General features: G+C 40.9%; 1 protein-coding gene across 1 annotated transcript in view; it reads right to left on the bottom strand.

Moving 5' to 3' along the window:
• Window positions 1-14,313, bottom strand: part of HYDIN (HYDIN axonemal central pair apparatus protein) — a 431,864-nt gene that overhangs the window by 321,479 nt on the left and 96,072 nt on the right. Inside the window, exon 6 of the mRNA XM_059043993.2 lies at window positions 13,557-13,691. Coding sequence (XP_058899976.1) covers window positions 13,557-13,691 — 135 coding nt within the window. The remainder of the gene's footprint in view (window positions 1-13,556; window positions 13,692-14,313) is intronic.

The raw sequence follows: 14,313 nt of genomic DNA, 5'->3' as shown, positions 1-14,313 counted from the left end.
GTCTATCTAGCACAGGGTCCATCCTCAATGTTGCCGGATGGGGCAGAGTGATTCCTGGGACGCCAGCTATTCTCACAGCCGAGCTGCAGGCAGGAGAAGGCAGAATAGAGCACTTTCCACTGTGTCAGCTTCCGTCAAGTACATGCGTTTGGAAGTCCTGCTCACATCTCACAGGCCAACATTTAGACAACATGCAGCTGCAAAGAAGGCTGGGGAAATGCAACATTTTGTTTCTGGCAGCAACGAATCCAACCAAAATATGTGATTCTCTTACCAATGAGGAAAGAGAAAATGGATGTTAAGAGTAGACAACTAGCCATTATGCCTCACACCCTCTTCAGTCTATTCTCCACACAGCAACCAGAGTGATCTTAAAAATGTAAGCCAGGGCTTCCCCGGTGGCGCAGTGGTTGAGAGTCCGCCTGCCAATGCAGGGGACACAGGTTCGTGCCCCGGTCCGGGAGGATTCCATATGCCGCAGAGCGGCTGGGCCTGCGTGGCCAGAGCCTGTGCTCCGCGGCAGGAGAGGCCGCGGCAGTGAGAGGCCCGCGTACCGAAAAAAAAAAAAAAAAAAAGTAAGCCAGATACATCATTCCTAATCAAAACTCACCAGGGCAGATAAAGGGAAAGAATCAAGCATTTATCCTACCTTTCCTGTATGAACTGTACCTCAGGAACCTTATTAACTCATTACAAAACTAAAGTGTAACAATAGACATTTTGTGCCTCTTGATGTGATGCAATAGTAAATACCACGTTACCTAAGAATTCTGGCCCCTCCAAATCAAACATGAATCTAAACAAGGCTCTAGACCTAATTACCAGTCTACAGGAAACAGAGGGGATGGAGGATCATTCTATGGAATCTGACGGAGTTGCACTCAGTACCTTGTTTGGATCCCAATTTAAGCAAACCAACTTACACAAATACATATGATTTATTTAAGCAACTTAAAATGCATATATATCATTGATTTATGTGATATTTATATACACACACCTCTACATATACATATATGTTTTAATATTACTCAGCTGGGGAGATGTGTGTACTGACTAGGTATCTGATGATATTAAGGAGTTACTGTCATTTTTTAGGTGTGATAATGGTACTGTGGTTACGTTAACTTTTAGAAAGGACCTTATCATTTAGAAACAAACAATGAAGTATTTACAATGAAATGATGTATGGGACTTGCTGCAAAATCCTCTGAGGCAGGGGACAGGATGATGAAGCAAGATTGGTCATGCACGGATAGCTTGAAAATGTGGGTGATGACAGTTCACTATATCATTCCCTATATTTTTACATATGGGTGAAAGCTTCCATGATAGAAATATTTTAAATAACTTATGGTGGCTTCCTATTCTACTTTGCATGATTTCTAAGACCCTTCATGGTCTTACCCTCTACAAACCTTGTCTCCTACCATTTTCCCAGCAGCTGCCTCTGCTCCAGCCACACTGGCTTTGCACTTCCCTGACCTGTTGCCAGACATATTTCTGTCACAGGGCCTTTGTAAGTGCTGTTCCTGCTCCCAGACAAATATCTTCCCCGTTTAGCTCTCTGCCCAAATGTTACCTCATCAGAGAAGTCTCCCCTGACCTTCCTACTGAAAGGAAACAGTCCCCATTCTCTATCACTCTCTGTTCTCTATCATGTCGATATCTGACATTAAATGATCTGTTTGCTTATTCATTGTGGAACATAAGCTCCATGAAGGCCAAGCTTCTGTTCTCCACTGGATCCTGGCTGACAGAACTGGGCCTGGTGCAGAGTGAATGAAATAATATTCATTTTAATATCTTTATTTGGATACTACATGATCAAGAGTTCTTCATAAAGAGAATGCCTGAGATCCTCATTAGCCATATTATAAAATGATATTTGTCAAATCCAGAAAGCTAGAAAGTAGTGATGTGACTCACTGAAGATATGAAACAAAATGGGAAGAAACACCTTTAAATAAGCCTTCTTAGATATCTTTCTCCTGGTTGAAATAACGGGAAAAAAGTTAACATCTAATACATTCATGGCACAAAAAGATATCTGAGCCCCCTTTTTATATGCCTTTGCTTTTATCATCTTCAGGCCATCCTCAAGTTGAAGAAACTACCTTATATTTTCTTGAGATTAACTTACTTATCTTACTTGGCAAATATTTACTGCACACTTCCTATATGTTAGGCCCCGTACTAGGCACCTGGATTACAGGGGAAACCCAGACAGAACTAGGGAGGGCGAATGCTATGCAGGAAGAAAACTAAATCCCTATCATTATTTCTGTCAACAAGATCACTGATTGTAGAAAATCTTATGACATCTATACTTTAATTCAAAGTGCTGGCACTATAGTTCATTAATGTTACACAACTTGGTAGCAAATTATGTTAACGTTTTTCTACTCTTCTTGGGCCATGTTCTTTAAATTTCATAGTAACAAATCAAGAACACTATTTTGACAACAAACTAGATATTTTCTCAAAACATAACTGAGCAATAAGATTACATCACTTCATATTTTCTTCAGACCACTGCTGCCATTTCCATATGCCAACACTATTACAAAGAGATGCTTTCCTAAGTCCAAGGAAGTACCCAGTTGTGCTTTCCTACATAAGCCTAATATTTTTTATCTTCCTTTTAATAGTAAAGATACAGATTTAAGAGGTCAAGAAAAAATGCCAGTCTCCAGAATTTTAGTGTTATGATAACATTGATTACTATATTTCTACCATCCATGACATGTACACTAGGATTATTAGATAAATAACATATCCAATCTTTTTTTTTTTTTCAATTCCATGTGAAGAGATAAGGAAAGCCAAAGTGAATTTCCTGCACCTGTTATCTGGGTATTTGGCATTCTAAACAAGTTAAATCTCCAGGAAGCTAGATTAATAGATAATAGGAAAAAATGTAAATTGCATTATCATCTTCGACATGCTAATATACATGGGTGCTGAAAATCCAATAGAAAGGGGACTGGCTTATTAAACTGTGGCATGCTGCAATTTACATATCTCACTCTCCAGATGTGAGGAGGGTAAATGAGAATGGAGTATGTTCAGATCAGCAGGGGATAAGGAGGAAAAATACATATGCACACTGGCTATCAATCTGGCCAACTGGAGAAAAAGTGACACAGTGAAAAGACTGACTTTTATTCTTCCTGAAATAAATCTGGCTCTAGTACTCCTCTGCTACATTCTGGAGCAGCACTAAAGACAGCACAACTAACCCTAGCTGGTCATTCTGTGCATGGCCCTGTTGGTTTTCTAACAGTAAGAGCGAATGTAGATGCCCAGACGACTGGAAAAACTACTGGGATGGAGCCCTGCTGATGGTGCAAGGGTGGCAGGATCTCTGCAGAAAAAGGGAACCAAAACTAGCAGCGGGAGCCCCCGCAAAACCCATCAGTCTTAGTCAGCAGAAGGAGAAATCACTACATCCTTAGAAAAACATATTATGTCAATTATTTCACAGCTTAGAGCCCAATCTAACACAAAATGCTCATGTGTCCAAAATTAGATAAGTTTCTCATAGGTAGCCATTATACTCGCTCTCTATCTCCTCATACATGCATGTAACCATTGATAACTTTCAAATACTTAGAAGAAGAAACAGTAAAACAACATTTAACTTATTTTTTTTTTAAATTAAGGCTTTCCCCATAGGCCACAGGCAATGTCGGTGAAATGGAATGCTAAAAGGGAATTTAAAAAAATTAGGAGTGGGCTTCCCTGGCCGTGTAGTGGTTAAGAATCCACCTGCCAATGCAGGGGACACGGGTTCGAGCCCTGGTCCAGGAAGATCCCACATGCCGTGGAGCAACTAAGCCCGCGAGCCACAACTACTGAGTCCACGTGCCACAGCTACTGAAGCCCATGTGACTAGAACCTGTGCTCCGCAACAATAGAAGCCACCGCAATGAGAAGCCTGTGCACCGTAACAAAGAGTAGCCCCCGCTCACTGCAACTAGAGAAAGCCGAGGACCCAACGCAGCCAAAAATAAATTAATAAAATGAATGTATTAAAAAAAAATGGAGGAGCTTCAAGATGGCGGAAGAGTAAGACGCGGAGATCTCCTTCCTCTTCACAGACACATCAGAAATACATCTACACGTGTAACTTCTCCTATAGAACACCCACCGAACGCTGGCAGAAGACCTCAGACCTCCCAAAAGGCAAGAAACTCCCCACGTACCTGGGTAGGGCAAAAGAAAAAAGAAAAAAACAGAGACAAAGAATAGGGACGGGACCTGCACCAGTGGGAGGGAGCCGTGAAGGAGGAAAGGTTTCCATACACTAGAAGCCCCTTCGCGGGCGGAGACTGTGGGTGGCTGGGTGGAAGCTTCGGGGCCGCGGAGGAGAACGCAGCAACAGGGTGCGGAGGGAAAAGTGGAGAGATTCCCGCACAGAGGATCGGTGCTGACCGGCACTCACCAACCTGAGAGGATTGTCTGCTCACTCGCCGGGTCGGGCGGGGGCTGGGAGCTGAGGCTCAGGCTTCAGTCAGCCGGGAGAGGACTGGGGTTGGCGGCGTGAACACAGCCTGAAGGGGGTTAGCGCGCCACAGCTAGCCGGGAGGGAGTCCGGTTGAAGTCTGGAGCTGCCGAAGAGGCAAGAGACCTTTTCTTCCCTCTTTGCTTCCTGGGGCGCGAGGAGAGCGGATTAAGAGCACCGCGTAAAGGAGCTCCAGAAACGGGCACGAGCCGCGGCTGTCGGCATGGACAGAGACGGGTGTGGGACGCTAGGGTTGCTGCTGCCGCCACCAAGAGGCCTGTGTGCGAGCACAGGTCACTCTCCACACCGGCCCTTCTGGGAGCCCGTGCAGCCCGCCACTTCCGGGTTCCCGGGATCCAGGGACAGCTTACCCAGGAGAACACGCGGCACACCTCAGGCCGGTGCAGCATCACGCCGGCCTCTGCCACCGCGGGCTCGCCCCGCATCCGTGCCCCTCCCTCCCCCCGGCCTGTGCCAGAGCCCCCGAATCAGCTGCTCCTTTAACCCCGTCCTGTCTGAGCGAAGGGCAGATGCCCTCGGACGACCTACCCGCAGAGGCGGGGCCAAGTCCAAAGCTAAACCCCAGGAGCTGTGCGAACAAAGACGAGAGGGGGAGGTCCCTCCCAGCAGCCTCAGAAGCAGCGGATTAAAGCTCCACAATCAACTTGAAGTGCCCTACCTCTGTGGAAAACCTGAATAGACAACGAATCATCCCAAGTTGAGGAGGTGGACTTTGGGAGCAAGATATACTATTATTTTCCCCTTTTTTCTTTTTGTGAGTGTGTATGTGGGTGCTGCTGTGTGAGATTTTGTCTGTATAGCTTTGCTTTCACCATTTGTCCTAGGGTTAGACCGACCAGTTTTTCTTTGTTTTTTTTTAATAGAAATTTTTCTTCTTAATAATTATTTTTTATTTAAATAACTATACTTTATCCTACTTTATTTTGTCTTCTCCCTTTCTTCCCTCTTTCCCTTTCTTCCTTCCTTCCTCCCTTCTTTCCTCCCTTCCTTCCTCCCTTCCTTCCTCTCTTCCTTCCTCCCTTTCTTCCTCTCCTTCCTTCCTTCCTTTCTTGCTTTCTTCCTTCCTTCATTTCTTCCTTTCTCCCTTCCTCCCTTCCTTTCTTCCTTCCTCCCCTCCCTCCCTCCTTCCTTCCTTCCTTTCTTTTCTTTCCCTTCTATTTTTTCTCCCTTTTATTTTGAGCCGTGTGGATTAAAGGCTCTTGGCGCTCCAGCCAGGCACCAGGGCTTGTCTCTGAGGTGGGGGAACCAACCTCAGGACACTGGTTCACAAGAGACCTCCCAGCTGTATGCAATATCAAACGGCAAATATCTCCCAGAGATCTCCATCTCAACACCAAGACCCAGCTTCACTCAAGGACCAGCAACGAACAGTGCTGGACACCCTATCCCCAACAAAGAGCAAGACAGGTCTACAGCCCCATCCATTAGCAGAGAGGCTGCCTAAAATCATAATAAGGCTACCAACATCCCCAAACACACCACCAGATGTGGACCTGCCCACCAGAAAGACAAGATCCAGCCTCATCCACCAGAACAGAGGCACTAGTCCCCCCAGCCAGGAAACCTACTCAACCCACTGAACCAACCTTAGCCACTGGGGACAGCCACCAAAAACAACGGGAACTATGAACCTGCAGCCTGCAAAAAGGAGACCCCAAACACAGTAAGATAAGCAAAATGAGAAGACAGAAAAACACACAGCAGATGAAGGAGCAAGATAAAAACACACCAGACCTTACAAATGAAGAGGAAATAGGCAGTCTACCTGAAAAAGAATTCAGAAAAATGATAGTAAAGATGATTCAAAATCTTGGAAATAGAATAGACAAATTGCAAGAAACAGTTAACAAGGACCTAGAAGAAATAAAGAGGAAGCAAGCAACGATGAGCAACACAATAAATGAAATGAAGAATACTCTAGATGGGATCAATAGCAGAATAACTGAGGCAGAAGGACGGATAAGTGACCTGGAAGATAAAATAGTGGAAATAACTACTGCAGAGCAGAAGAAAGAAAAAAGAATGAAAAGAACTGAGGACAGTCTCAGAGACCTCTGGGACAACATTAAACACACCAACATTCGAATTATAGGGGTCCCAGAAGAAGAAGAGAAAAAGAAAGGGACTGAGAAAATATTTAAAGAGATTATAGTTGAAAACTTCCCTAATATAGCAAAGGAAATAGTCAATCAAGTCCAGGAAGCACAGAGAGTCCCATACAGGATAAACCCAAGGATAAACACTCCAAGACACATAATAATCAAACTGTCAAAAATTAAATACAAAGAAAATATATTAAAAGCAGCAAGGGAAAAACAACAAATAACACACAAGGGAATCCCCATAAGGTTAACATCTGATCTTTCAGCAGAAACTCTACAAGCCAGAGGAAGTGGCAGGACATATTTGAAGTGATGAAGGAAAAAAACCTACAACCAAGATTACTCTACCCAGCAAGGATCTCATTCAGATTTGATGGAGAAATTAAAACCTTTACAGACAAGCAAAAGCTGAGAGAGTTCAGCACCACCAAACCAGCTTTACAACAAATGCTAAAGGAACTTCTCTAGGCAAGAAACACAAGAGAAGGAAAAGACCTACAAGAACAACCCGAAACAATTAAGTAAATGGTAACAGGAACATACATATCGATAATTACCTTAAATGTAAATGGATTAAATGCTCCCACCAAGACACAGACTGGCTGAATGGATACAAAAACAAGACCCATATATATGCTGTCTACAAGAGACCCACTTCAGACCTAGGGATACATACAGACTGAAAGTAAGGGGATGGAAAAAGATATTCCATGCAAATGGAAATCAGAAGAAAGCTGGAGTAACAATTCTCATATCAGACAAAATAGACATTAAAATAAAAACTATTACAGGAGACAAAGAAGGACACTACACAATGATCAAGGGATCGATCCTGGAAAAAGATATAACAATTGCAAATATTTATGCACCCAACATAGAAGCACCTCAATACATAAGGCAAATACTAACAGCAATAAAAGGCGCAATCGACAATAACACAATCATAGTAGGGAACTTTAACACCCCACTTTCACCAATGGACCGATCATCCAAAATGAAAATAAATAAGGAAACACAAGCTTTAAATGATACATTACACAAGATGGACTTAATTGATATTTATAGGACATTCCATCCAAAAACAACAGAATACACATTTTTCTCAAGTGCTCATGGAACATTCTCCAGGATCGATCTTATCTTGGGTCACAAATCTAGCCTTGGCAAATTTAAGAAAATTGAACTCATTTCAAGTATCTTTTCTGACCACAACACCATGAGACTAGATATCAATTACAGGAAAAAATCTGTAAAAAATACAAACACATGGAGGCTAAACAATACACTACTTAATAACGAAGTGATCACTGAAGAAATCAAAAAAGAAATCAAAAGCTACTTAGAAACAAATGACAGTGGAGACATGACGACCCAAAACCTATGGGATACATCAAAAGCAGTTCTAAGAGGGAAGTTTATAGCAATACAATCATACTTTAAGAAACAGGAAACATCTCGAATAAACAACCTATAACTTTGCACTTAAAGCAATTAGAGAAAGAAGAACAAAAAAAAACCAAATTTAGCAGAAGGAAAGAAATCATAAAGATCAGATCAGAAACAAATGAAAAAGAAATGAAGGAAACAATAGCAAAGATCAATAAAAGTAAAAGCTGGTTCTTTGAGAAGATAAATAAAATTGATAAACCATTAGCCAGACTCATCAAGAATAAAAGGGAGAAGACTCAAATCAATAGAATTAGAAATGAAAAAGGAGAAGCAACAACTGACACTGCAGAAACACAAAAGATTATTAAAGATTACTACAAGCAACTGTATGCCAATAAAATGGACAACCTGGAAGAAATGGACAAATTCTTAGAAATGCACAACCTGCCGAGACTGAACCAGAAAGAAATAGAAAATATGAACAGACCAATCACAAGCACTGAAATTGAAACTCTGATTAAAAATCTTCCAACAAACAAAAACCCAGGACCAGATAGCTTCAGAGGCGAATTCTATCAAACGTTTAGAGAAGAGCTAACACCTATCCTTCTCAAACTCTTCCAAAAGATAGCAGAGGGAGGAACACTCCCAAACTCATTCTATGAGGCCACCATCACCCTGATACCAAAACCAGACAAAGACATCACAAAGAAAGAAAACTACAGACCAATATTACTGATGAACATAGATGCAAAAATCCTCAACAAAATATTAGCAAACAGAATCCAACAGCACATTAAAAGGATCATACACCATGATCAAGTGGGGTTTATTCCAGGAATGCAAGGATTCTTCAATATATGCAAATCCATCAACATGATACACCATATCAACAAACTGAAGGAGAAAAACTATATGATCATCTCAATAGATGCAGAGAAAGCTTTTGACAAAATTCAACACCCATTTATGATAAAAACCCTGCAGAAAGTAGGCATAGAGGGAACTTTCCTCAACATAATAAAGGCCATATATGACAAACCCACAGCCAGCATCATTCTCAATGGTGAAAAACTGAAACCATTTCCACTAAGATCAGGAACAAGACAAGGTTGCCCACTATCACCACTCTTATTCAACCTAGTTTTAGAAGTTCTAGCCACAGCAATCAGAGAAAAAAAAGAAATAAAAGGAATCCAAATAGGAAAAGAAGAAGTAAAGCTGTCACTGTTTGCAGATGACATGATACTATACATAGAGAATCCTAAGGATGCTACCAGAAAACTACTAGAGCTAATCAATGAATTGGGTAAAGTAGCAGGATACAAAATTCATGCACAGAAATCTCTGGCATTCTTATACACTAATGATGAAAAATCTGAGTGAAATTAAGAAAACACTCCCATTTACCATTGCAACAAAAGGAATAAAATATCTAGGAATAAACCTACCTAAGGAGACAAAAGACTTGTATGCAGAAAACTATAAGATACTGATGAAAGAAATTAAAGATGATACAAATAGGTGGAGAAATATACTATGTTCTTGGATTGGAAGAATCAACCTTGTGAAAATGACTCTACTACCCAAAGCAATCTACAGATTCAATGTGATCCCTATCAAATTACCACTGGCATTATTTTACAGAACTAGAACAAAAAATTTCACAATTTGTATGGAAACACAAAAGACCCCGAATAGCCAAAGCAATCTTGAGAACGAAAAATGGAGCTGGAGGAATCAGGCTCCCTGACTTCAGACTATACTACAAGGCTACACTAATCAAGACAGTATGGTACTGGCACAAAAACAGAAATATAGATCAATGGAACAGGATAGAAAGCCCAAAGATAAACCCACACACATATGGTCACCTTATCTTTGATAAAGGAGGGAAGGATATACAGTGGAGAAAAGACAGCCTCTTCAATAAGTGGTGCTGGGAAAACTGGACAGCTACATGTAAAAGTATGAAATTAGAACACTCCCTAACACCGTACACAAAAATAAATTCAAAATGGGTTAAAGACCTAAATGTAAGGCCAGACACTATCAAACTCTTAGAGGAAAACATAGGCAGAACACTCTGTGACATAAATCACAGCAAAATCCTTTTTGACCCATCTCCTAGAGAAATGGAAATAAAAACAAAAGTAAACAAATGGGACCTAATGAAACTTCAAAGCTTTTGCACAGCAAAGGATACCATAAACAAGACCAAAAGACAACCCTCAGAATGGGAGAAAATATTTGCCAATGAAGCAACTGACAAAGCATTAATATCCAAAATTTATAAGCAACTCATGCAGCTCAATAACAAAAAAACAAAAACCCAATCCAAAAATGGGCAGAAGAACTAAATAGACATTTCTCCAGAGAAGATATACAGATTGCCAACAAACACATGAAAGAATGCTCAACATCATTAATCATTAGAGAAATGCAAATCAAAACTACAATGAGATATCATCTCACACAGGTCAGAATGGCCATCATCAAAAACTCTAGAAACAATAAATGCTGGAGAGGGTGTGGTGAAAAGGGAACCCTCTTGCACTGTTGGTGGGAATGTAAACTGATACAGCCACTATGGAGAACAGTATGGGGGTTCCTTAAAAAACTAAAAATAGAACTACCATATGACCCAGCAATCCCACTACTGGGCATGTACCCTGAGAAAACCATAATTCAAAAAGAGTCATGTACCAAAATGTTCATTGCAGCTCTATTTACGATAGCCAGGACATGGAAGCAACTTAAGTGTCCATCAACAGATGAATGGATAAAGAAGATGTGGCACATATATACAATGGAATATTACTCAGCCATAAAAAGAAATGAAACTGAGTTATTTGTAATGAGGTGGATAAACCTGGAGTCTGTCATACAGAGTGAAGTAAGTCAGAAGGAGAAAAACAAATACCATATGCTAACACATATATATGGACTCTAAGAAAAAAAAATGTCATGAAGAGATTAGTGGTAGGATGGGAATAAAACACAGACCTACTAGAGCATGGACTTGAGGATATGGGGAGAGGGAAGGGTAAGCTGTGACGAAGTGAGAGAGTGGCAGGGACATATATACACTACCAAATGTAAATTAGATAGCTAGTGGGAAGCTGCCGCATAGCACAGGGAGATCAGCTCGGTGGTTTGTGACCACCTACAGGGGTGGGATAGGGAGGGTGGGAGAGAGGGTGATGCAAGAGGGAAGAGATATGGGAACATATGTATATGTATAACTGATTCACTTTGTTGTAAAGGAAAAACTAACACACTATTGTAAAACAGTTATACTCCAATAAAGGTGTTTAAAAAATTGATCTTTAAAAAACAAACAAACAAACAAAAAACTAGGAGTAAGATAAGCTTCCACAAAATATAGCCAAGTAATAATCCTCAGTGGGAATGCTGCCATTTCATACTTAAAGTAAATACAAACTCACCTAAAATATATTTCATTTATTCATTTGCTGTATAGATAAGCAGTAATAAAATCTCTCTCCCTTTGCTTTTAACATTTGATGAGGTAAAATTTTACATATACACAAAAAAACAGAATAGTAAAACAAATCCCATGTATCCATCGGCCAGATTCAACAGTTATTAACATTCTATCATTCTGGTTTCATCTGTACCTCCATCCATTCACCTTTCTATTGTTATTATACTTTAAAAGTTTTTAAGGTAAAGTTTAGATATTTTGGAGTGCACAAATATTAAATATACAATTTTGATGAATGAATTCATCCATGTAACCCACACATCTATCATGACATAGAACATTCCACCTCTTCAGAAACTTCTGTGTATCCCTTTCTCAGCCAGACTACCTACAAGTAAATAATACTTATTCAACAGAAGATATTTTTTTCTCCAGCACAAAAAAAAATTAAGGAAAGCCAAGTCCTCAAATCCAGCAAGCTTAATATTTCAAGCTGCACAAAAGCTTATTATATTCAGCTTTTATAATTAATTGACAGTGTAGGAAAATTGACACCCAAACTAAATCCAAGTACTGTTCTCTTCACAGAGAGTATTCAGATATAGAGCCTGGAGAAAAAAATAAGGACTTCAATAACATATAACAAAAAGCACTACTTCTGGAACTATTTATCTTTCTGTTTATTTCAATAATACCCCAAACAAAATAATAAGTTCATAAACACAGCCCAAGAAACAAACAGTAATACTACAGAGTAGAAAAATAATAACAGCAGTATAATAGTAATGAAATTTCTAACCACTTGCTCCAGTGATATATGCTTGGCAGACCACATTAAATTCTCTATCCCTGCTCTCCAGAAAAGCAAAAACAGTAGCACCAGTACCAGGAATACTGGTAATGACATTTACAACAGCTAATAAGTATTAGTGATGGAGAAGCAGGGATTCAAAGCTAGCTCTCTGTGTCTCCATTACGCTCTTTTGATTCCAACCATAATGGCACAATGGAGATAAGCAAACACACTATTTAACATTACATATAACCGGACACTTTGTTATGCCTATTTTAGCCTTGTTTTTTGTCCTCGCTCTTTCAATCATGCTGGTAAAGGCCCTTTCCTCCTCCACACAAATCCCTACTTTGGCCCTTACAGAGGAAAACTCAACTCACAATTCTTCAGTCTTGGAGAAGGGCTGGGGAGAAGCCTCCTCCCTCAGTCGCCCAAGCTAGTTTTTCCTTCCAGAAGTAACTGGAATTTATACAACTGAGGAGAGCCTGAGAATAGGCTAGATTCCTGACAGCTGTGGTGGTGCTGGAGGGAAATGGCCTCTTTTTGAACTCAGGCTCTTTCTAGCCGGTCTGTGTGCAGACAAGGATAAGCAGACAGGGCGGGTCTCTGCTTTTGGCTCTAGCCTCTCCACTCGTGCGTAGGAAGAGCTACTGGTGAGGTCACCCCTTCACCGAGGACTGGTTATCTACCGGTCATTAAGGAGCAGAATATGGCCTCAGGTCCTGGACATATTCTTTGCCATTAATGAGGCTGATACTGTAATCAATATTGGATCTTAGGACTCTTTCCTAAACTAGTTAGAGTGTGGGGAGGAGGGATGCAACTAACAAGAATGCCAAACTTCCAAGAAGGCATAATCTCTACCCTTTGTCTCAGCTCATTGTACCTGGACCACATCTTTTCCTTTTTGGTGTCTCTCTAGCTGTACAGTCCAACATAAATATGCTGAAGTAGGTTCCATGGGAACATCCAGAAGGATTACCCTTCTTTACACTCTGGCTACTTGCAGCTCATATAAGCCCTCATCACTGTTTGACAATTCTCTCCGTATTCCCAGTGGTACACCATCCCCTCCTCTCATCCACCCTCACCATTCCTCTCCTCACCACCGCCACCAGCAATACCACCATCACCACCACCACCACCGATACCATCAACGATACCAACAACACTGTCGACGACACAGCTACCACCACCACCAACAATACCAACACCAACACCACCTCCTCGGATACGCAGAATTGCAAACTGCTAGTGAAGAGCATTCAACCAGTTTGTTGTCAGCACTGCTGTTACCTTGTTCTCCTCTGGAGTAAAGAGGATTCGGAAAACGGATGGCACTCCTGGTGCTACTTTGTGGCTAATATCTTTGGGGCTGATTACTTTAAAATAAGGTGAACTTTCCTCAACAACTTTCACCAGCCTTGGAACCTGCAAGAAAAACACAATAGGGCAACGTACATGTGAAAGCAGAAGAAAAAGGACAGGCCCTGCAGTTAAACATGAAATCTCCATCTACTACTTACTAGCCATGTGACTTTGGTTAGGTCTGAACTTCCGTTTCCTCAAGTGTAACAGGAGATGACAGTACTTACCTTTACCCCAGTACCTCACACAGAGTAAGCACTTAATGTACTTTAGCTTTAATTTTTATTAACATTATTATTATTACTCAATTTAATTGTTATTGCAAATCTAAATTTTATTATTTAAATGTGACTATTTTCGAAGACTAACTGCTTAATCATCTAAGAGCCCACCTACACAGTGGAGCTGCACTGGACTTCCCAACATTTGAGAACTACTCTGGGAGAAGAAATCACACTTACTGCACTCTTGCTATGGATCACACACTGTACATGAGATGCCACTTGATCCTCACAATAACCTTTGAGCTTCATTACGATTCACTCTACAGATGAGGAAACAGACACTTGCCGCAAGTGCTACAGCTTTACCAAGCAATGGTGTTCCAAATCAAGTCCCGGCCTAACTCCACCTTCCCTCCCTATAGGACTGTCCTACCTAAACACCACTGTGAAGCAAGAACACA

This window comes from Kogia breviceps, chromosome 18, assembly GCF_026419965.1.
Source record: "Kogia breviceps isolate mKogBre1 chromosome 18, mKogBre1 haplotype 1, whole genome shotgun sequence".
Classification (NCBI taxonomy): Eukaryota; Metazoa; Chordata; class Mammalia; order Artiodactyla; family Physeteridae; genus Kogia; species Kogia breviceps.
This window is presented reverse-complemented; position numbering and strand designations above follow the sequence as displayed.